The 24,164-nt window shown below is 41.6% G+C and overlaps 1 protein-coding gene across 2 annotated transcripts in view; it reads left to right on the forward strand.

The window, feature by feature from the left end:
• Positions 1–11,632: 11,632 nt before the first annotated feature.
• The window catches only part of SMARCAD1 (SWI/SNF-related, matrix-associated actin-dependent regulator of chromatin, subfamily a, containing DEAD/H box 1), a 45,701-nt gene continuing 33,169 nt past the window's right edge, over positions 11,633–24,164 (forward strand). Inside the window, exons 1-3 of one of the 2 annotated variants that reach the window (XM_054825115.1) lie at positions 11,633–11,891; positions 12,184–12,442; positions 22,493–22,667. In XM_054825115.1, the coding sequence (XP_054681090.1) occupies positions 12,241–12,442; positions 22,493–22,667 (377 nt within the window). In that variant the 5' untranslated portion in view covers positions 11,633–11,891; positions 12,184–12,240. Of the gene's footprint in view, positions 11,892–12,183; positions 12,443–13,021; positions 13,310–22,492; positions 22,668–24,164 lie in introns of those variants that run through there. The other variant, XM_054825116.1, reaches the window with a different exon arrangement.

Below are 24,164 nucleotides of genomic sequence, written 5' to 3' on the forward strand. Positions count from 1 at the left end.
CCACAGGGGATCATCCAGTCCCTTCTCTGCCTGAAGGCAGGATCAACTATACCTATGTCAGCTTTGACAGATGTTTGCCTAACTGATTCTTAAAAGTTTCTAATGATGATGAATTCACAACCTCACCAGATGTTATACTTGAGTGTTTAATTATCTCTAGGGTTTGAAAGAATTTCTTAAGCCTAATGCAATCACTACATGTTCTGTTTTTCATGAAAATATGGGACAGATGTTCCTCTACCTCTTGCAGTATCTTTCTGTGTACTTGCAGACAGGTTGGCCTCGGTATTCTCTGCTTTATATTCAGCACATCCAATTTATTTAATCTTTCTTTAAAGGCCATGATCTAGAGAAATGAGAATAAACAGAGGTCTTTTCTGGACTATCTCCATTTCAGCCACAAAAGAAAAAGCTGTATGTCCCAAACTGGACACAGTGTTCTTGCCTTACTGGGCACTGGGTATAACAGTTCTACTCAAAAAAAAAAGAGCAGTCTTGGGGATGTACTCGTTTTCATACAACCAAGCATGGTGTTTCCATTTTTCATGGTGGCGTGACCTGTTATCACTTCCAGATCCGCCTCTGCAGAATGGTTATGTAGGCCTTTTTTTCCCTCAACTGTATTTGTGCAATTCTTTTTCTTTTTTTGTCCTGTGTGGAACCTGTGCTTTTTGCTATTGTATAACATGCTGTTTTTTCAAACAATTCAATTTGCAAGATCACTTTGAATTTTAATCTTGACCTTCAGCTTGCTTACAGTCCCTTCTCAGTTTGATGTCATCTTCAAATTGGATATGTGCAGTGTGTATCCCTTGACCTGGGTTGTAAATACAAGGACTGGACAGAAGCCATGTGAACAAAACTTCATTTGATACACTCTGTTGACCATTCACTACTGGGCCATTAACCAATTTTAGAGTTCAATCTAGATCATGTTTCTATAACTTATGTTTATGATGTAGGATGCTCCAAGTTACGGATATATCATAATAACACTGCAAAAAAAAGCATTACTGAAGTCAATATATACAATATTTGCTGTTTTCCCCATATATTCATAAGCCTTCCTGCTCTGATTCAGAAGTTTAATTGGTTTAACATTTCTTTTTCACAAATCCATGCTGGCTGTTGCTCCTTAGGTTGGGTGGGGTGGTTAAGTGTTTATAACATATTATTGGCATAATCATTCCCTCTAACTAAAAGTGTTTCAAGGTTCAGCTAGTTGTGCTGTGGCCCTGAAAAAGTATCTTTCACTTTAGAGTAAACACAAAATCTCACTACACAGATACCAACAGGAAATTGTCATTCCCCAAACGTGTGAAGGTTTTAGTGTGTGCAAATAGTTGAATGCAGCCTAATAACAGGAATTGTTACTTGCAAAGTTTATAATAACATGACCAAAATGAATTCAAAAGCCTTGTCATGGTTTAACCCCAGCTGGTAACTGAGCACCACACAGTCACTCACTCACCTTTTCCCCCTCCAAGGGGATGGGGAGGATAATGGGATAAAAACCTGATGGATTGAGAAAAAGACAATTTAATAGGATAACAAAGGAAGATAATAGTAGTAGTAACAATAATAACAATATATAAAACAAGTGATGCACAAATGCAATTGCTCACCACAGGTGGAAAAAACACCAAAACAATCTGATGCCCAGTCTGTTTCTGAGCAGCAAACCTGCCTCCCTGCCAGCTTCCCGTTATATCCAGAGCATGATGTTCCATGGCAGGGAATATCCCTGTGGCCAGCCTGGGCCAGCTGTCCTGGCTGGGCTCACCCAGCTTCTTCTGCACCTGGCAGGGTGTGGGAAGCTGAAAAGCCCTTGACTTAGTGTAGGGACTACAACTACCTCCCAACAACTAAAAACATCAGTATGTGATCAACGTTATCCTTACACTAAATCAAAAATGCAGCACTATACCAGCTACTAGAAAGAAAATTAACTCTATCTCAGCTGAAACAGGGACAGTATCCACCCATTATTCCATACCATCTATGTCATGCCCAGATCTTATACTTGTCAATACATTCCAATTAATCACCATCACTTTTCCTGTCTTTTGACATATACGCGCAGATATCATTCCCTTAGTCTATGGGCCATCTCTCTAAAATGCCCGTTGAGTTTATTTAATCCATGACTTTGGGCTCCATCTGTCATAACAGTCTCTCAGGGCAGGGGAGATGGTGTGTTGTGTTGGATTGTTGCATGCTGCAATCTGGAGCTTGTGGCTGGTGTATCTGGCGCAGTCCATGCTCACAGTCTGTGGGCTGAAGATGCCAGTCTTGAGGAAGTTGCTGGGTGCTGGTTGCTGAAGCCAGAATCTCTGCACCTTGCTCAGTTTCATCAAAGTCCATTCTTCATTAATCTGGGTGATTCTTACTGTAATGCCATTGTTATGTTATACACCAATCATAGCAGTGATGACATGCAGTATTATGTAGCAATTACCATCATAAAATTTAAAATCATTGGCTCTTCTCACCCAAAAGCAAACCCTCTTGAGGTACACACCGGACTTCCCCATCCTTCTGCATCACCCACCAAGCGCACCCAGGTCCTTGAGCAAAAGCAATCCCGCGGACGGGTTTGCCTTTACCTGAAGCAGGGCTAATCCAGACTGTCTTCCCCAACATATTCCCTATGTGCACTGTGGGGACTTTATCTCCTCCTACAGCACATGGAAGTTTCGATTGGGCAGGGCCAGCTTGATTGGGAGACCCTCTAATGTTGATAACCGGGTGGCCTTTGCTAAACGCATATCTCAATGTTTGAGGGTCCCACCACCCGTTGCTCTCAGCGTAGTCTTTAGCAATCCATTGTATCGTTTTATTTTCCCAGAGGCTGGTGCATGATAGGGGATGTGATACACTCACTCCATGCCATGCTGCTTCTTGGCCCAGCTGTCTATGAGGTTGTTCCAGAAACGGGTCCTGTTGTCTGACTCAGTTCTTTCTGGGGTGCCATGTTGCTACAGCACTTGCTTTTCAAGGCCCAGGATAGTATTCCAGGCGGTGGCACGGGGCAAAGGATATGTTTCCAGCCATCCGGTGGTTGCTTCCGCCCCTGTAAGTACATTGCGCTTGCCTTGGCGGGTTTGGGTTTGTGTGATTCTTCTTCAGCAGTTTCTGCAACTCATCATGTAGGACTCCATACAGCAGCCTTCCACCTCTGATACTTTCCCGCAATGCGACAGGACCCATCAGTGAACAGGGCATATTGCTTCTCATTTTCTGGCAGTTTATTATACGGTGGGGCCTCTTTAGCACGTGTCAACTCCTTCTCTGGCAATATCCCCGTTACTATTAAAAACATATTACGGAAATCCCAGTTTAACTATGTGAGCTTTTCTAAATCCTAAAGTTTTAAACATATTTTCTTATGAGATTATCAAGTTTGGCAACAAGAGGTAAAAATATTTTTCTAATATTAAAATGTGGTTTTAGGAATAAGGCTTATTTTCCTGGAAAGCAAAATGAAATGAAACAAAGTGTATTGGTCCAATTGCAGAAATAGAAATGAAGGAAGGAACACTGATCCTAGGAATGGAAGTGCACCTGCATTTAACTTGTACGGCAAAGGAACTTCACTCAAGTTTTTTAACATCAAAAATTGAAGCAACAAATTATATTAGGTTACAAACTTACTTAAAGAAAATATAAAAATAGTGCTAAGATCTATTTTAGTTCTTCTTTTAGAAAAAGAACTGGTCTAAGTATATTTACATTTAGCTTATTTTTGTTTCCAGTGCAGGCAAGGCTTCTTTTAGCACTCTGAGTAAAATGAGGTTTTATAATTTAGAAGTATGAATTAAAGACAAAGGAAGGAGTATAACATAACATGTAAATGTATCTAATGAAAGACTGTATATACCTTGCTTAAGTTTCTTTGAGATTCACAACAGTACGTAATAGAACTCTCTTACTGCACATATGTAAATAATGTGCAAGTGAGTAAATTGCATTTGCATAAGGCCAAATTCTGCCTTGAAAGATACTCTGAGGTCCAGTTCTGTCCTTCTCTCTCAAAAGGCAGCTGGGAAAAAAACAGCTGGATTGGAATTTTATCTATAGTCTTAACATGCTAGTAGTTTTCCCTGTAACATACAAGCTCTGAATATAGTATAAAGAGAAATAAAAAAATGTCTTTATAAACAATGGGAACTGTCTTGCTGAAGTACTGTATCTAATTAATAAATTATGGGCATATTTTGCAGTGTAACTTAGCAAATGAGGGTGCTGTGTAGAAAAGTATGTTCAAAAAGTCTTTCTAAGCTTCTTGTTCTGGGTCCATTCTCAGCTTTACAGAGAGCAGCTTAAGCTCCTTGCCGTAGCATCCTGTGGTCATCCGGTGGAATCAAACCCTAACCACATGCCTGGGTTTTTTTTCACGTATGTAAACTTTTTAGCGACCGAACACTTTAGGACCAGTTAAAGCAGGTTTTGTCATCCACAGATCTATATTAAAAGAAACTTCCCCAGTCACTACAGCAGGTTTTGTCAAACAAATGTCTTCTATAGTGTAAGAAACGTCCCCGGTTTTTAAAATAACATCTTAACCTTAGAATAATCTTTAAAATGTAATCCAGTGTGCTTCCTGACCAGTGCTGTTTTAAAAATAATGGCAAGGCTTACTATTATACTACATATTTCACTAGTTAATAACTCCAGCAATAACTTACAGGAATAAGAAATAGATGTTTCTTGTTACTGTTCCAAAGGTCGTATATTCAGCAGTTCAGGCAAAACTGATTTTGATGAAGCTGCATTTTCTTCAAACATATTTAACTCAAGTATTAAATAAACAGCAACTACTGCTTTCATTTCTAGCATAATTTTCTGACCTAATATTGATTCTAAGTGCTTAGGATATGTAGTATGCCACTAAATCAGGGGTGTTGAGGGAAGGCAAATTGTGCAGTAGATGATCATCCTTGACTATGCCCTATCAAGAATGTTTTAAATGATCTAAATATAGTCTGCAGTTCTGCGGTGAACTCTGCAGGGGTGATCCGCTGTGCCCAAATGCAAGTACAGCAGGAGGAGAATGAAATGTGAAACTCCCTGATTATTCCAATGAAACTGATATTCCAGCCTCAGACAGATTTATCTACAACTCAGCATGTGCTTGCAAAGAACAGATCTGGACAGAAGAAAGTCCTCTGGCGGAAACCATAGGTTCAAATGTGTTTCATGAAACCGAGCTTTTCATCAGGCCACCCACAAGGCTAGTTCAGACCAGTCTGCTTTCTTAGAACAAGAGGAAATGTCAACTGTAACATCATAGGATCCACACCTTCAAGAGATACATAAACTGGAACTGGTACCAATCTTCGTAGCTGCCATTCACAACAAAATTGCTACTCCGACAGATATGGAAAGCAGTAAAGTGTGTTTGGTTCCTCCCCTCCCCCCGGAATCCCCTACTTAATTATTCTAGTGCAGGTATTGCACGCAGTTTAATTACTTTAAGATCATGAATGGACTTTGAGAAAATATATAGCACTTTAAAAGTAATATTCACATTTTTGTAAGCAAACCATTTGTCTCTATATTTAGATGAAATAAATGTTTTCAAAATCTTATTTCATAAGTAGAAAGTATTTCTGGGAAATAACTAGTGGAATTCTACTCTTTGTGCAATCAGCAATAGATTGGGCATTACTGCTTTGGATTAGTACCATTTAGCATGTTTTAGGAGCAATTCCCGCTTTGTGTAGGAAAGTTCATAAGAATCATATTTAATATGAAGAGCAAGATACAGAAATACTGAGGAAAGGCTTTCTAAGCATGTAGGAGCATTAATAGGTAATATCTAGCCAAAGAACTCCCCTGATGTAGGCATGATCTTGCTGTGTCCCTTCCAAGACCCTGCACGTAAAGGCCAGAGGTGATGCCCCCGGAGAGCACGACAGTGCCAATGCTCTCGCCTGCACTCCTACCCATGGTATGCCATCATGATCCTGCGAGGTATCAAGTGCTGATGTAACTTATGAGCACCTAAACACTCCAGAAATGCCCTTTGGGCTTTTCTCTGAGATTGCTTTCTGGGAATGGGCCCCTTTTGCTCTGCTCCTTCCAAATACACACCCAACCCTCTCTCATCAAAATGAAGTTAGACAGGGGAGGAAAAAAAAAAAAGAAAAAAAAAAAGGAAATGCCTAAGAACTGAAGTGTCCTAAGAGCTTAGACCAAATTTAGCACCTTCCTTCTATAATTATTATCATGAATAATTAATTTCACAAGTGTCAAAACGGCATCTTCAAATGACTGTAGTATACTACAGGGGACTGTTTGGCTGATGTAATATCTAGCCCAGTTTCCTAAGGACAAGCTTCCAATAAGGCAAACTCTCCCTTCCTGCTCTCCACAAAAACTTCTGAAATGGACATCCAAATTTCAACCAAATTTGAAAGGGAAGCAGAAGACCTCACAATGAGTAAAAGTTCCTTGGAAGTGAAACTCATTGGAGAGGACAAGGCAGGACTTTCCTGTTCCACAGTCAGCTGCTCAGCCTATACAGCATGTGCTGCGGTGAGGCAGCTCTATCGTGAGGGACTGAAATGGGGAGCTGGGACACTATGTAGAGAGGGAGAGAGGAAGAGCTGAAGGACAAAGACCTAAACTGATAGGAAACCCAGCTTCATTAACTCTACTGTTCCCGAATAAAGTTGTTGACCTTCTCATTGAGCCATTACAAAGTAAGACGATGTCATACAAAGGAGCAGGACAACTTCACATACATGTAAGTCTTTGCAGGAGGAGGGCAGCGCAGCGTGGAAAGGCGGAAAATCGTGCATATTAGGCTTGAGCATGCTGCCATTTCTCTATGGAGAAATAACCACCATCTTTACTGGTGCAGAATCCACTTAGTCTGATTAAGTACTGAATCATATTGCATATTTCTTCCAGAGCATCATGCTGGAAAACACATGACAATAAAGTTCAAAACACTAAAAAAAAATCAGTGGAAGTGTCATAGATGCATAGTTTCTGACAACACATAGCCATTTCGGAGCTAGTCAGTTTTTAAAATATGTTTAGCTTGATTTCTGTGATAGCATTTGCCCAAATGAATAAAATGGGTAACAAGCACAATGTCCTATAATCTACAGCCAGTTCTCCTCTCTCTTGTTTCTTAATCATATACATATAAAACCTCTAAGAGCAATTGACTACTTCAGAGAAGTCGAGGAAATTAAAATACCTATGATGTGTGTAATTTTTTTACAAGTAAAAAAAATTCTGTAAGATTAATCTTGAAATAATAGTGCTTGAAATAAACTATGTGAAATAACCTCAGGTGAGAAAAAAGATACTGCAATAACACTTTCCTAGTAAACATGAACCACACTAGACAGTTTAAAAGTATCTTCAGACACAAAAAAAATGAGACTCATGTAAAGTAATGCCAATACAAAACCAGTCATACTACAAAAACAGTCTTATCCTCTTATTCTTCCCCAAAGGGTGTTCTTTTTTATTGTCTGCTGAATAGAATAAGCTGTCTATTCAACAGACAATAAAAATGAACACCCCCTTGGGTAAGAGAGAAAAGAGACAGCTCTGGGACAGTTCCGACCTGAGGCCTTACTCTGTAATCACTGTGCAGCTCACACATCAAAATAGTTTGGATATTCATATATTTAGGTACAGTGAGGTTGCTACAGCAACGTCATGTACTACATACAACTCCCATTGCTTTTCCAGCTGCAGCTGTATGAACTAGTTTCGACATTTTCTTAGATTTTTTTTTTTTTAATTTATGATCGAGTACAAACCCATCTGCATTTGACAGCTCGTCTTGTTGCTCACAATTTATAACAAAGCAGAAACACTTCCCACCGATCCTATACAATATTTGGGGGCAAGCCCCAACAGATGTTATATGAGGATCTATCTATGTCACAGACCCTGTTGATTTTATACCACAGTACAACTTCAGTGTCTTCTCACGTTGTAGTTAACATAGACTTTCCCCCTCAGTTATTTTTTTTTTAATACAAGACAGCACCCCTACCAATATTCCTTGAAGTGACAGGGCACAGAAAGGGCATGAATCAAAGATGAAAGAACAGCAGTGGAAATGAGAGACTTGTTAGGAATGGCTACGGGCACATTTTGTCTTCGCTCATTGTTTACTAATGAACAACTTTACTAATAATTTGTTGATTGTAAAATGTAACGTAAAATGTGACTTCATATCTGGACAGATTTTAACTCCTATTATAAAATCTTCAAAATTTAATTTATTTCTACTAAAGATAATGCAAATTCAATTTGCATCAATTTCAAAAAGAGTAATTTTAATTTGATATTTTTGTTTTCTTTTGCTCCTCTCAGTGTTTGGGCCATTATTATATATCACTGCTCTATAAACCTTCATAATTATCTCAGAAGGCCTACATACCATCTGGTATGCTCCTCTTTATTGCTGGCGTAGCAACAAAACTGTAGCTTAAGTAAAAACCAGTTAAATTTAACAGCTGTAATGTTGCATGTAAAGCAATTCTGTATATAAATAGGTTCTTTTCAAATTTCTGCTACCGTTCTTCCAAAAAACCCTCACAAATCAGCCTTCAAAACAATAGCAGACAGCAATCTGTCAGTTCTCTAGTAAGCATGAGCTGTCTAACCGGTGCCATTAGCACCTCAAAAAAGAAGTTTTGCCTGCTTTGCTTGCCAGGAATTCACGATAGCTTGTTAATAATACTAATACCTACCAATTACTGAGTCTTTTCAAGTTCAATGCACTGTAAAAACATGAAATAATCTGCTGCAGCATTTTCTAGATTCATGCTAATTCCTGTTAGCACAACGCTTTTAAAATCTGACATGTTCTGGAGTGTTGAGTTTAATCCCTTTCATTTTCACTGTTTTCTTAGCTTGTACTTGCTTTCTCTTGCAAATTCTGGAATTCATGTCTTTCCCCCCTCCCCCGCCCCCCCCAAGACTGGTGGTGCCGACTGCCTTGTTGAGTCACAAATACAGACTGACAGACTGTGTTTATGCTCCCCTTTACACTTGCTTTCTCCAGTTTCATCTTTCTTTTCTCAATTCTTCTATTACTACTCTTTCAGCTTTTCAGCTTCACAGCCTATTCTTCTCTGTACATTTACCATCATTGTTTGACTGTGTGGCTTAACAGATCTATTTTGTGGTCTCAGTCTTGTTAGGGTTTTTAAACTATAGATGTTTATATATGTTGCTATAAGTTCATGCGAGGCAATCACGTCAGAGATGCTAACACTAGTATTAACACTTTGCAAAGAAGCTGATGAGCTTTGTGATGCTTATCACGTCCCAGGAAGGAGCTAAACCCACATGCTCAAGTGAAAATGTCCTCATGCTCCACCCTTTTTCTTCCTTTAACCCCCACTCACCTTGGGTTCTGATGTACCTACAAACTGCTTTATTCCCATTTTTGGAGGTAACTTGCCTTTCAAGTGGGTGGAATTTCAAGCTGGTAGTAGCCTGACCCTGTGTTGACGGGCAGCTCCCTCTCCCCTTTTCAGACTGACCCAATGTTTGCATTACTTATCTTAGGAGTTGCAAAGCAGAATTCTCCTATAAGAATCCTAGACCATTTGCCTTTTTATATGTCAGGTGTCTCTAGCCCAGGCACTCATCCTGCTCCAGTGCAATTTAGCCCTCCTCAGGGGACAACCTCTGATATTCTCTGTACCGTCTACTACCACCAGCCATGTCTGCAAACCCACCCGTGCCTTGGCATCTGTCCCTGCGGGGGAAATCTGTCTTCCATTCAATTTACACGTTCAGCTGCAACTTAGTATTTGAATTTGGGATTAATACAATGCAGCTTCCAACCAATTTCAACTCATTGGCTAGCCAAATACTAGAGTAATATTTGATTTGGAGGCCAGACATCTTCACAGAAGCTTGATTTGGAAAGGGGTTTCTCTAAATCCTTTTGCTGCTCAAAGCTTATCTGCCTGTTCAGTACCGAGTTTTATTTTCTTGTTCTAGCGCAGATGAAATGACAAACTGTTGTGCCGCAGCCCTGAGGCTGGCATAAGAGGAGACGCTACTGATAAATACAAGAGATGGGTTTGTTAGTTAGATGTGCGAGATGGAAGAGCCCTTTGAAGCCTGTACCACTTCTCCTTGCTGTTTGCCTGATGGAAAGGGCACGAGAACTGGAATCAGGCACAAATGAGTCGAACCAGCTGCTCATGCTGGGTAAATGCGATTGTCGAGCACCACGATGTGTTGTGAAAGGCACAGTGACACAGGGAGCATCAAACAACTTTCATGGGAGTCCCCTCCAGAAAAACAAACTTTATTATAATAATGATGGTGATGATTCAGTATGAGGTAGCCAAGACCTAGGTTTACTGACTACTGGTGACAGAAACTAATTTTGATAGGAAGAAATTTCCAGGTAGAGGTAATGCATGTGTAGGTGGCATTTCTGGAAACACCTGGATCACCTCCAGCTTTCAGGCTGTAGCAAGTTTGTCAGACGATACAGCCCTGCCTCCATGTAGCCTGGTAGCAAGTAATGCTGACAGTGGCACATAACCTAGTACAGCACAGCCACGACCCTCACTCGGGCATTTGGGCTACTGCAATTTAAATGGCAAATAGCATCAATGGTGACAGAGCTCTCTGCGAGCCCGGTGCTGCAGAGCTGGCACGACAGATGGGGAAGTGGCTTTTTTTGTTAGCTAGCACAACGTCTCCAGAATGTTTTTAATAGCTGCTGCACCTGGCTCCCCAGTATAACACTTGTTCATTTCTGCTGGGCCTCGAAGCACTTTATTTCACGGGTGGCTAGTATGTAAAGGACAGACGTGCAAAGGTAGTTTCAGTACCTCTCTGCCGCATACAGTATTTAAGGATACCGTTTCAGCCCTGGCGACGTTCTCAGTGGAACGCGAGCTAACCCACGGGCCTTTGCCGAACAGAGCGCGCTGCCTGCGCGCCGCCGCCACACAGCACCGACTGAAACCCAGTCAGGCAGCAGGTCCTGGCCCAAGGCTTCAAAGGGAGGTGCTTTTCTGTTCATGTCCCGCCAAAGGGACACAACCCTGGGAGCGTGCTGACGAACCTAGGCTGAAAACTGCCCTAAATCCTCTGGTTTATGACTCCAGAGCTTTTCCGCTGCTCTTTCTGCAGTCCCCCACCCAGACTTTTCAACGTGGGGGTCGCGTAGGAAGAAGAGCAACACGCAATCATCGCTATCAGCCGGCATTCATGCAGCAACAGGGGCGGGAAGCTGCAAGCCTAGCTCGTCCCCGCGGTGGGGAAGCTGTGAGGCGGCAGTGAGAGCCAGGCCCACAGGCGAGGCGCAGCCCCGGCGGGACAGGCCCGGCGGCCCTGACAGGGTAGGACAGGGCAGGTCCCGCCCCGCGCTGCCCGCTCGAGCCCCGCACGTGGACGTGAGACGTGCCCGCAGGAGCCGCGGCCGCCACACGGGACCCCGGTGAAGCCGGCGCGCGCCGCCGCTACCACCCCGCTCCTCCGCTGCCCCCGCGGAGGCCAACGGTCACCCCGCGCGCGGGGAAGGAACCGGCTCGCGCCGCTCTCGAGGGAAAAGGCGCGAAGGCGCACGCGCCCGCGCGCCCCGTACGGGCGAGGTGATTGGTGGGGAGGTGGTGACGTCATAACCGAGCGCCGACGGCACCGCGCATCGATTCTGAAGGGAGCGGGCCGTTGCCGCTGCCTTTGGGGAGCGTTGCGCTCCCCGTCGCCCGGGCCGCCTCTCGCCGCCCCCGTTCTTCCCCTCCTTGCTCTCCGTGCTGCCGCGGCGGCAGCCAGGTGCCTCGGGGGCCGGCCCGGGCCGGCTGGCGTCGGTGCCGCTCGTTCCCTTGCCCGCCCGCGGCCCCCTGCGCCCCGCTGGTGTCGGCCCCGGTGCGCGTCAGGTGCGTGCGGAGCCCATGGCCGGGGCCTGGGATGCCGGGCATCGTGGAGGGGGAAGAGGGAGGCCGGGGGAGCGGGAGGGAGGCGGCGGGCAGCGGTGGGCAGGTGCCTCCCCGCTGCCTGACAGCGTCGCTGGCCTCCCGTTTCCCTGGGAACGGGGGCGCACACTCGGGAGCGCCCGGTCGGCGGGGTCCTCCGGCCGCTCCCGCGGCCCCCGGTCACTTCGCCGGGGTTTTTCTGAGCTGTGTCTGACGAGCCCTGCCGCTCCTTTCCTCTCCCTGGCTTTTCCCACAGAAACTGCCCGGTCGAGCCCGTCTTCGCTCCTGCAGACAGGCGCGATAGGTTAAGAATATGAGTCTCTACAACTTGGACCGCTTTCGCTTTGAGAGGAAGAGAAAAAACGCGGAGCAGGAAACTGTGTCTCCTTCGGCCGCCCAGGTGCAGGCAGCTAATTCTACTGCGGCGGGTAGCGCTGCTGGAGGGGATGAGGAGGAAGCTACGGATGATAGCAACAGGCCAGATACTCCAGCTTCGGATGTGACAGAGATAACTGGTGAGTCAGGTGTTTTGCTTGTAGCATAAGAATGGTGTGAGCGCTTCATTTCTAGAAATAAAATAATTATTTTTTTTTTTTTTACTCTTTGCTTGTTTTGCAAATGTGCTTTCCTACGCATGCATATTTCACAGCAATTTTCACAAAAGTATCCTTATTTGTAACAGTGCTTGCTCTAATTGAACCTGTGCATTTTCAGTACCTTTCTGATAACTAAAGCTGAAACAATTTTTTTCAGTTGAGTAAACAAGCTACAGTTCAAATGTTTAAAGTATGTTACATTTTCTTATTTATTAATTATCTTTGCTGATACTTATTTTAACCTAATATAGTATCTCAAGGTTTTCAAAGGAAAAAACACACAACTTTTAGTTGTCTGCTAAATGTAAATTTCTTGCAGTAGCTTGTGGTTTTCATGGAAATGTGAAAAACTTGCTTGGGTTGTAATTTATCGTTTTGTTTGGCGGACACGGACATGCTAGATGCGCTGTTTCTGTTTGCATTCATCAGCTAATACTAATAAACAACTGTAACAGCTGTCAGCTGTATAATCACATTCACCAATAGCTTCTCTGTTACTAAAGGAGTAAGAATGGAAAAACAAAAATTACTCATTGCTGGTTATTTTATACATTTCAACATTCCATATGATTTCTGATAGAGATGTCAAGATACAAGTGTTACTGGAGAGATCAGACAGACCTTGACTATGCATTTAGTCAGTAATGGAGCCACAATATCAGTTGGTGTTTAACTACACTTATTTTACATACAACTTTCCCTTGGTGGAAGGCAGTTTATCACAGTACCTTATCTATGCGATAACAGAGAACCTTTCATGTACAAGGAGGAGTTCCTCTTTTAAAGGTGAGCCAAATCAATATTATAGTAAATTGATACTTACTATTCCATGAGTTTTGGTTTTCGTGCAGGTTGACTGTTTTCAGTTGACTGAACTGCTCTCATGTTTACATTAGTAAATATTTATCAGTGCTTTATGTTTTAGAAGAATTTTTTGTATTTTTTAATCTTGGCTTGAGAGTTGCCCGTGTGGAGTTAAGTAGCCTGTCCACTAGCAAAGAGGATGTTTTGGTGGCAGAGAGAGCTTAACACAAGCAGCAAGCAACTGTTAGTTGTGGCTTCTGCATGTGTATGCTTTGTAATGGATTGCATGAAGAAACTGGCACTCTGTTCCAAAGTGCACTTCCTCAGGTGTTGTCTTCCTGTTTGTGATAAGTCACTGTCTTGTGCAGTGTAGGAGTTACTGAATGCAGGTACCCTTCTTAGATGGTGAACAAACTGCTTTGTGTTGTTTTGTGGCTTGATTTGTCTTTGACTTATTTATTTTTAATGATTATCATACTTTTTTCCTTTAAACTGCCTATGGACTCCGCTTTGTCAGTGGAAGCATGTAGGTAGACCATAACTAGCAAGGCCAACAAACTTTGGAACTTGTTGTTTTTCAAAATACTGGTCTGTCTTGCCTTATATTCTACGGAGGTAGGACTGAGGAGAAGGGATGTAATATCCGGTTTAGAGGCATGAGTACAAGTTTAGATATGAGGTAATAAAAGGAAAGATGAAGGGCAGCCTAAAAGAGAAACTGTTGTGGAAGGCCTAGTAATTGTGAGGAAAACTGGTGGGAGATGATGGTAGCTATCAGTAAAAAAGAGTAGAGTACAAGTGCAGACAAAACTACAGCAAGCAGCCAGCTTATATAAGAGTATGTGGACACAGGTGCTGGTGTAGAACTGGGGTGCTAATTAACATTTAAAATTGAAGTGTAATTACTAGTACTTTTAATTTACATATTGCTTCATCTATCATAGACAGAAGATGAAGTGGTTTGGTAACTTTTTTCACTTATTTGCACATCATTGTTATGTAACCCATTTAAAGGAATTAATTAACCATTTTAAAAATCAAATAACATTTTCTACATCTACAGAAGTTAACAAAAAATAACACATTCAGATTTTGTCTGCAGGATATGAGGCACTTTAATGTAAAAGAGGAAACTAGATTTGATTAGCAGATGCCTGTCCTTCTTGTTTCCTAATTAGTGACACGAAGACAGAAGTTTTCTTGCTTTGGGCCAAATAAAATGGACAGCTATTTGTGCTTTTCTTGTATTATCACAGAAAAGGTAGAGATGACCAGTTTATGGCACTGCGTGCTCTCTCTGCCGCTAAGCACATAAGTCCAAAGTATTGAGTTGTTTTGTACGAGAAGCAGTTTACACCAAGTTAACTAAAAATAACTTGCCCCAGTGCTCAATAAATCATGTGAAGGCAACAATTACTCTTATTTCTTCTGAAGACAAACACAGTGGATTCACAAAATACTGTTACATGAAACTGGAGAGACAAGAGGAGATTGTTCTTTATTTCACTTAAACAAAAAAAAGTTGTTCAATAGCTGATGGCTTTTTTTGTCCTATTTCATTTGGTAGCATGCAATCATATTGTGTATGTAAAAAGAATTTTAAAATCAGGCTTTTTCCTTCAGGAGCGCAAATGGTTCAGTATCACTTCCTAGGGATTTCTTTGAATTTCTGTTTTGTCACATGACCTGAAATATGCATCTAACGAAAAGATGATTGTTTTAATTAATCTTGGAAAAAATAGTCAGATGATGTCCATTGTGTCGTGAAACACCGCGATCTCTTTAGCTAATTGTTTTGTTTTCCCAGAACAAACTAATATTGATAGATTGTTCCGCACCCTGGGTTTGTATGTATGTAAGGCTTCTTGTTGCTTTGTATTGAACATGCATACCTTACACTTAAATAAACAATTTATAGTGTAATGGCCGGAAGAATTGGTCATCTTTATATACTTGTGCATATTCAAAATTACGCAGGCTTGCAGTGGCTTTGTAGCCAAGTTGTAGGTGGTAATTCTGAACATGATTTAACTGAGGGGTAGAAACGAACTATGGGAGCAGTTATCAAATTATATCTGAAAGATACCTCTCTAAAGAGTTGGAAAAATGCATTGGAGTGGTATACTACAATTTTCTGTAAAAACTAGTATTATTTACTAAATAATACACATGCTTCGTTTCTATTAGTCTGTTAAGAAAACCATGAAGCTATCTTCCTAACTTTCAATTAGATGCTTTTTATTATGTAAATAGCCTGGTGTACTAACATAATGAGATTATTCTAATTGGTATAGTCCTAATACAGTTCTGCTCTATTTCTATAATTGGAATGATTATGATAATTAATTTAAAAATTAGATTTGTATGCAAAAAGCATGCTTACAAAGCTTCAACAATGAGTTGAAATAAAAGCTGTAGATTAAATTAAACTGTTATATATAATCCTGTTATTGATAGTTGATTTTGTTGATATCCTCTCTGTAAAATTCCAATACATAACCTGAATAACTGCACTTTCAGGTTACGATGTTCAGTGTGTCATGTCATTCACTTGCACCGGGACAGCTTTTTTTTTTGTTCTCAACTGTTGTCATTTTGATTATGATCTGAGGAAGTCATGTCTTTTGTTTGTGTCATAGTTCACGGAGTATAATTCTGCTTAAAGCACTTCTGGAAAAAAGTAATGACAGTGGTAGCTAGTGAACTTTTCTGAGGAGTCATGGGAAGATGTGTTGAAGTAATCATCATTTTAAAATGGTCTCTTTAAGAAGCATCTTAGAGTTATACTGATACTTAGGATTATTTTGGCAAATGAAGACAGACTGAGAGAGTTGGGGTTGTTCAGCCTGGAGAAGAGAAGGCTCTGGACACACCTTATTGCAGCCTTCCAGTACCCAAAAGGGGACTACAGGAAAGCTGGAGAGGGGCTGTTTTACAAGGGCATGCAGTGATAGGACAAAGGGTAATGGCTTTAAGCTGAAGGAGGGTATATTTAGTTTAGATATTTGGAAGAAATCCTTTACTGTGAGAGTGGTGAGGCACTGGAACAGGTTGCCCGGAGAAGTTGTGGCTGCCCCATCCCTGGAAGTGTTCAAGACCAGGTTGGATGGGGCTTTGGGCAACCTGGTCTAGTGGAGGGTGTCCCTGCCCATGGCAGGAACTAGATGGTCTTTGAGGTCCCTTCCAACCCAAACCATTCTATAATGACTTTTCTTTGAAAATGGAATATTAATTAGCTTGTAGTCTTGATCAGGGTGCATTTGATACTGCTTTCTGAAACTGGGTGGAAATTACTTTCTATTTGACAATGTTTCTTGTGCAGTGTCAGTAAATGTAATAAACTTCTAAGTATTACCTCAGTTTTGGTTTTTTTTTGGGAGAGAAGAGGCTGACTTTCTCGGAGTGTGAGGTATGGTTTGTGTAGGAGGTTATCTTTAGAATTATAGGGCAATATATTATGGCTCTGCACTATGTATATGCTTTCTGAAAGACTGTAGTGAATATGATTTAAAAAAAAAATCAAAGTGAAGTTTTTTCAAGAGCGGTTGAAACTGTACATTTACTGACTAACATTATGAAAACATTCCCATTTGAGTACCTTCCATAACTTAACACTGTCTCCATATAATCATAGACAGTTTGATCTAGTTATTCTCGTGGAGTCTCTTTGTATCATAGCAAAAATCAGTTGTTGTATTTTGGTTTTGTTGTTTATATCTCCAGTTAGGGATACTTATGTGTTTTCTTATTTCTGGCCTTAGAGTCAAACACTGGTCTTACGATTGCAAGCATTCCTTAATAGTCCTTTTTAATCACCTATAATCAGGAAATTCTGCCTCCAGTAATTACATGCTGTAGCAATAACTGTTTAATCTGTTACTGCTCTACAAGGTTATAATTTGCTCTAACTATGGGGACTTCTTATTACATATATGATTTCTGCTCTCCCCCGCCCCTAAAAAAGAAGGAAAAAGGGATTCTGTTCAGTTAAATAGGTGGAGGAAGGGGAGAGGGAAATACTGCTTTTTTGGGAGGAAGAATGCTTTTTCTAGGCAGCTCAGTATTTCATAGGTATAGGAGTTAGTTGTCATGAGGACTGGACAGCGGTGGCTATTTAAAGTAAAAATAAAATGAGAAGTCACCAAGTGAAACAGTAAATACTTTAAACATCTTCCAAAGTTTATATTGTAAAGAATGAAATTATTTTTAAAACTGTGTTGTATTTGTAAGCTTTCCTTGGTTTCTTTTAAAAAAAAAATGCAGTTACGATGCTTCTTAGCAAAGCTGTCATGAGTACCTGTCACTTGCATGTCATGCTCCTTGCAGGAGGAATATGTTTGGAATATAGTCTGACCTACAAGGCAAAGATTATTAAAACTGGCTTGATCAATTCTGTTGATTCAGTAGAGATGTGAACTTCTCATGTTTCTTACAGACCTGTTTTGACATTTCCATTCACATCTTTTTATGCCACTCTTACTTCTGTCCTATTGTGATAGCCCTTGCTCAGCTAGCCCAACTTTGTTACCTTCAGAATTTTTTGCTTTATTTTTCTTTTCTAGAGAGGAATTGCTGAAATAATTTTGCCTGCATCTGTATGTTTAAATCTAATAAAAATCATAGAATGGTTCGGGTTGGAAGGGACCTCAAAGATTATCTAGTTCCAACCCTTCCCCTGCCCCAAAGGTTTCTCTTGCTTTTCTCCTGTGTTCATGTTAAAACTTACATGGCTTTCAGATAAGGAAAGGAATTAAGTCAAGGACAACACATCTCCTTCCAAACATGGACTGATAGAAGAAGGTACCACTGAGGAACTTCCTACTGCCAACATGTTGGTTTTGATTGCAGGGAAGCCTGTTTTGGGACTGTATGTTACTGCTTCAGAACTGGTAATTTCTAGGCCTTCCTAAGTTTATGCATATATAGGCTTTTTAAGTTAACAAGATTACTTTGCAAAGTGAGACTTTTATATCTTCTAAAAATCATTACCATAATTCTGTATCATGTTTTGAAAGTGATAGAAGAGGTTTAGATTTTTACGATAGCTCAGTTAAAATTGAGGCCTTTTATCACAGGCAAAGGAATTAGACACCATGTAACTCATTTCTGCATTTGATTATCAGATGCATTTATTCTAGCCTCTTCCGTGTCTAGTCTTTGCTGGGAAATCAGCTTTGAAAACTAGTGCTACGCTCTGTAGTAACTCAACTCAGCAAGTTTCTGTGTTAGTGAACAGAGGCAGAAGAAACTACCTTTATTTCCAGCAGGAATTATGGTTCCAGAGGTGACAGCTGAGAAAGCACCACTGGTGTTTGGATTATAGGCACATGAGTTTTAAGAAATGATTGACATGCTAGAGGGGAGAGGATGCCCGGGATGCTGTGTTTGCATTATGAGGATGCAAAATCCTTTTATATGAGGACTCACACTGACAGTTGTATCATTAAAACTCAACTCTCCTAGGAGTTTGGTAGCTGACTCTCCTGCACCTTCTCTGTGTAACTGGTTTTGTCTGTTTTCCTATTCGGGATTCAGAGCTCTTCGTATGGAGACTTTTTTTTCCCCCTCACCCACCCAACACCCCAATTCAGACTATATTACTGTCTGTCATCCTTCACTGAGGCTCTTAATAAACCGTAGCTATTCTGTCTCTAACTTTGAGGTCTTTTCTATCTGTTTTCCTCTGTGTTCTCGCCCATCTTCTTACAACATAAATCAGAAGTTATCAACCACAGGGAGCTACTGTTAGTTCAATACCAGCCACGTAGGTGGCATTTGTTGTATTGTGTCACGGAGTAAAAGGCTCATCTTCATGCAGAGGCACAGTAGTGAGTGGGGGAGCCTGAATAACCTAATCGGAGGAATGGCCTCTGTCCTGGCTTCTCCCAGGGCTCTCACAGGAGGACTCTCAGCCCCATGAGTTGAAGGTGATGCCTGTCACCGTAAGTCAACAGCAAGGCTGTTGGGAGCACCATTTGCTACTTTTGGGGGTATGAGGTGCAAGTAAGAGCTTTTCAGGTTTGTACAAAACTTGCTATGGGATGTTTAAGGGGAAGAACAAAAGTTGAGGGAGGGATGAGAGTGGCTTGAGGAGGAACAAGTGTGGGGAAAATAGAGGGATAAGGGGATAACAGGGGTTGGTTACATGTAGACAGGTCTGTGTACTTGTCTGGCCATGCGCTGTTCATGATCACCATAGTCAGTCCTGTCTTCTCATTAAAATCCTCTCCTAGCTACCCTCCTGGGTGAGAGGAATCTGTTCTGTGTGCACAGGGATCTTAGTGCCAGCAGCTGGAGTGAGGACCAGGGGTCACAGGGGTCTGTCCACGTGTCTGGGGTGCCAGCAACTGGAGTGACTGAGTGGAAAATCAAGTGATGGCCAGCGTGGGCTGCGGAGGCCTGCATGTCTGTGGTGCCACCTGCTGCGGAAGGAGCAGGGATACCAGGGGACGAGCCAGCAAGCAGGTGAAGCGGCCTGGGAAACCAGGGAGGGACCGGAGGGTCTGAGTTGCCCATCTGTGTGTGGGGCAGCCCAAGATGAGGGCACCCGATGCTGGCCAGCGGGTAGAGGATGGAGAGATATGTGGTGTGTGTGTCTGCGAGCCTGTGCAGGGGGTCTGTGCCGACAGCGGAGTGGGGTGCGGGTCCTGGGGGTTCCTGTGCTCAGGAAGTGTGCTTCCCAGCAGGTGAGGAGACTGAGGCTACCTCCTGGGTGTGCAGGGTGTGTAAGGCCAGCGACTGGAGGGTCCCCGGGGTGCGTGTGTGTTTACTGCCAGCAGACCTTTGTCCTGATGAGCCAGGAGGGGAGCAGGAGGCAGCCGTTGTTGGTGTGCCCCTGGGTCTGGAGCAGAGAAACGAGCGCGGGCTGCGTGGTGGCAGCAGTAGGTATGAGGTAAAATTTGCCAGTCACCCAGGGAGCAGATTCTTCTTTGGAACAAAAGACAAAGAAAAGCCTTTGTATTAAACCCAGTCAGTAAGAAACATGGAAATGCCAGATTATAGAGGTTTTTAGGTGGAAATTACAACCTGGGTTTCTCTGCTGGAACAAGACAATTCTTACTTGTAACTAACTCTCTGACAGATTGTGGTGTTCTTTTGTGAATTAAAAGTTGAAGATAATTATGTGCTTTTCCTTCTTCTTGCTCTTCTGTTTCCAAACTGACGGACTAATGCCTAGTTAGAAGTGTTTCATATTTTCAATAGGATTTTTTCCTATGCATAGCTAAGGTCATCTGAAGACTTAAGGCTTCAATGATTGCATTTTTGAACTGTCATTGAACCCTTATTTACGTTTCCTCATGGATATTAAAGAAGTTTGAGTTAAACTCACTCCTATCCCTTTAACCAGTATAAGCTCTATTTCCAAGTTTTCTTCCTTTTCAGTAGTGCACTATGTAACATTTGGTACCGTATTTTTTAGTTTATTGGATACCTTTCCCTTTCAAAGCCAGTATCACCTGGTAGTTTCCCATGCCAGCAAACTGCTTGTACTTTTAGGATTTATCTTTGTTTCCATCAAATGCTGCCACAGTTAGTGATTTTAAATTTATTGTCTGCAAGATGACTCATACAGAAAATGCTGTCTGCAGCTATCACAGTCTCTGCTCCATGCGTTCATCTTCCTCTCTCCAGTAGTATGCCTCTGGGGTCCATAATTTGTCTGGTCTTAAACAAAATCATTCGGTTTATGAATTATTCTTTCTTTCCAGCTGTAAAATGGTAAAGTGGTAGAAAGGAATGAAATCTTGAATACCTGGGATTGCTGCATTAGGTCAGGCTACCTATGGTTCTTGGCTCATACCTTACACAAAGCGCCTTGAGTGCTTTTCTCAATTACTGACATGAAATCGCACACTTGAGAGGTGGCAATTGTGTCCAAGTATTTAGTTCTGTTTAGTGTAGGTCTAAAGACAGAAGAGCTAGAAGCTGCATGTTCAAGTCCACGTGTATCAACTAAAAATTAGGGGTTTTTTCCTTAGGATTTTCTAAAGATGGTAGCAGAACAGTTCTAGGCACCATAGACAATGGATTGAGCCATGTGTTTTACCTTGCCCAGGCTTATATGGGAGCATCAGAGTTTTAGTTAAAACCACCTTGAAATACACAACATACGCAGTTAGAGCCTGCTGTGCCTTAGCTGCGTTTGGTACTGTGCTGAAAGAGGGTGACAGGGCAAAGTGTAATAAAGCACAGGCTTTTGGATTTTATTTTTTAACAGTGTTCTAATACTCTCTCCACTTAAGGTTCAGGACTTATTTTGTATGTCAGGTTTTGTGTAGATTTCCCTGTGTGGTTATGTTTTCCCCAACTAGGTATGTGCATGGAGTTGGTTTTAGGTGTAGTGGACACTGGGGGACTTAGTCATGCATTATTCGTGACTGATTCAGGGATTATATGAATAGACTGGCTGCTTATGCTTTTGGTTGTCTTAAAAGCATGTTCAGAACTGAAAAGGTAATACATGCTAATACACGTATAGTGGGTCAGTTTTGCAAGTGTATTTGTAGGTAGTATATGGTTCATGAGATGTCTTCACAGTGACATATCCTGATTATATATAGCTTTTGTATGTCCTGATGCTTCATGTATAACACCAAGCATCCTTCCATATGCTAAACTTCCTTGTTAAGAATCATCTGGAGCATAATGTGGAAAAGACTGGCTAAATAGATTGTATCTCTATAAGAGTTGGAACTTACCAAGTTTCTTGGTGTAGCTTCCAAGTTTTCTGCAGTCTAACACTGATGTTCCCTTTCATTAAGACATTAAGACAAGCAGATCATAAATCAACCATCAGATACACCAGTATGTTTCTATCCATGTCCTGATCAGCCTGGAAGTAGTTCAGAGGATTTTGCTGATTATTCATTTTTCCAAAAATGTACTTATAAGTAGTTATTGACCTAAAATACGTGATCTCTTAAACTTTGTGGTGTAAAAATTATTTGTGTGATATAAGAGGGCTAAGGATCTTTTGCCAAGTAAGTTACCACTTTAAGGAATACAGCTTACATGAATTTTCCATGCATAAGGATGTGAGTTCTGTTTAAATGGTTGCTGTGCATAAGGAAGCTATCTGATGCTCTAAGTACAGATAAACATTTGAAGCTGTAAGTCATAAGTCATTGTCTCCTATCTTTTCTCCTGTTGAAATGGCTTATACAGGGTACTCCACCATCCCAGAAACTCCTGAAGCCAAGAGGACAAGGAAAAAATCTTATTTCAAGCAGCGAAGAGGGGTACAGTTCTTAGATGTGTCTTCAGACAGTGAAGATGAAGAACCAAGGAACGTCAGTGCTGCGAAAGAAAACAGGGCTCCAAGGAGAGATGCGGTTGTAATGTATGCTTTAAGCCAGTTTTCTGTAATGTTTGTGCAACCTGATGTGATGTTCTAAATTGAAATACTGAATTGAAAATCAGAGACTAGGTTCTGGTATACTGGTTTGTGATTTACCTGCCCCTAACTAAACTTTTACTGGACTTCCAGGGAAGAAGAATCCAGCTCTTAGGCTATTTTCTCAAAGACGCTTAAGAGGGAGGAGTTATGCGATGTTCGTTATATGTTTGTGCATTTGCCCCTCTGAAATTCTTTTAATGGCACTTGAAAGCTTAACCATAAAATATTTGCTTTATTAGTTTTAAAGTTGATTTTAGCTTGTTTCATTTTTTTTATGAAACCATAGCAGACAGGAAAGTAAGTTGAGCTTCAGCGTGTGGTATCAGAGTTCCTGAGCTAAAATTGTTAGTTGCATGATGTGTTTGCTATGCTTAGTGAAAACTTTTTTTAGTGATTTTGAAATTTATATTTTTTAATAAGCTGGGAGAGAAGAAAACGGTGTGCAAGAGTCACTTGTGTGTGTGCTAAAAAGGCAACTCTGAGAGTGTAGGAGAGACAAGATGTAGACAGACATCTTGTGCAACCAGTTGTAATGGTTTAAAGAAACCCTTGCTATTTATTACCTGCTAGTTATATGTCTGTGTGATCAGCATGTGGTAACTGTCTGTGCTCCTTAAATGTTCTTGTGCTAGGCAAAGCAAGATGGCTTAACCTGCTTTTTTGGTGATCTGGCTGAACTAATCTGTGGAAAACTTTTATGGGAATAGCAACCTTAGCAGGTGTAGTCTTTTGTCAGATTTTCAGTCCTTACAAAGAGTATGGAGTTACTGGAGCTTGTCAGCAGAAATGAAAGAATGCATTTCCCTGCTGCTGTTATCTGAAATTCTTGAATTTTTTTAATGCATCTTCTCTGAAGTTTCAACTTAAGGCAGATACTTGGTAAGAAAAAAAAAATAATAATTCAGTAGCTAGCAGACTGAACTCCTGTTTCTGTCTATGGTTTAAGTTGTAGATTGTGCAAGGATACAGAGATGGCAAGCTGGTTGTGTGCACTGAATTGGCTTGTGTGCAGTGCTGTGTAAATATAGTTACACTGCTGCTGGGATCAACCTGATTTGGAAACAGTACAAGTGGTTTTGTGCAGTGTGGAGCTGATGCTAATAAGCTGTGCAGGATCCAACTTGCAGAGCCACAGCTTGTGATTTCTATCCTGTATTCTGATTACTGGAAGTGAGAGGCAGACAGCAAAGCCACTGCTGGTGGGATTGATGAACGTAAGCTGCATCCTCTTGTACTCTTCACTGTTCTGTGTAGCCACTGGTTTCTTACGCCCCAGCCACCCCAGTGCCCGACACTTTGGCACAGTGTGTTGGTTCAGGTGCTAATCGATGTCTCGCAAGTGGCGTTCTGGTTGAGGGTAATAAACTGAGAGCGTGGCAGGAGTTAGCTTGGATCTGGCCAAACTTACGAGCTCTGGCTTGTGCTGAATTTAGCCCAGCT

Source organism: Grus americana, chromosome 4, assembly GCF_028858705.1.
Source record: "Grus americana isolate bGruAme1 chromosome 4, bGruAme1.mat, whole genome shotgun sequence".
In the NCBI taxonomy this organism is placed as follows: domain Eukaryota; kingdom Metazoa; phylum Chordata; class Aves; order Gruiformes; family Gruidae; genus Grus; species Grus americana.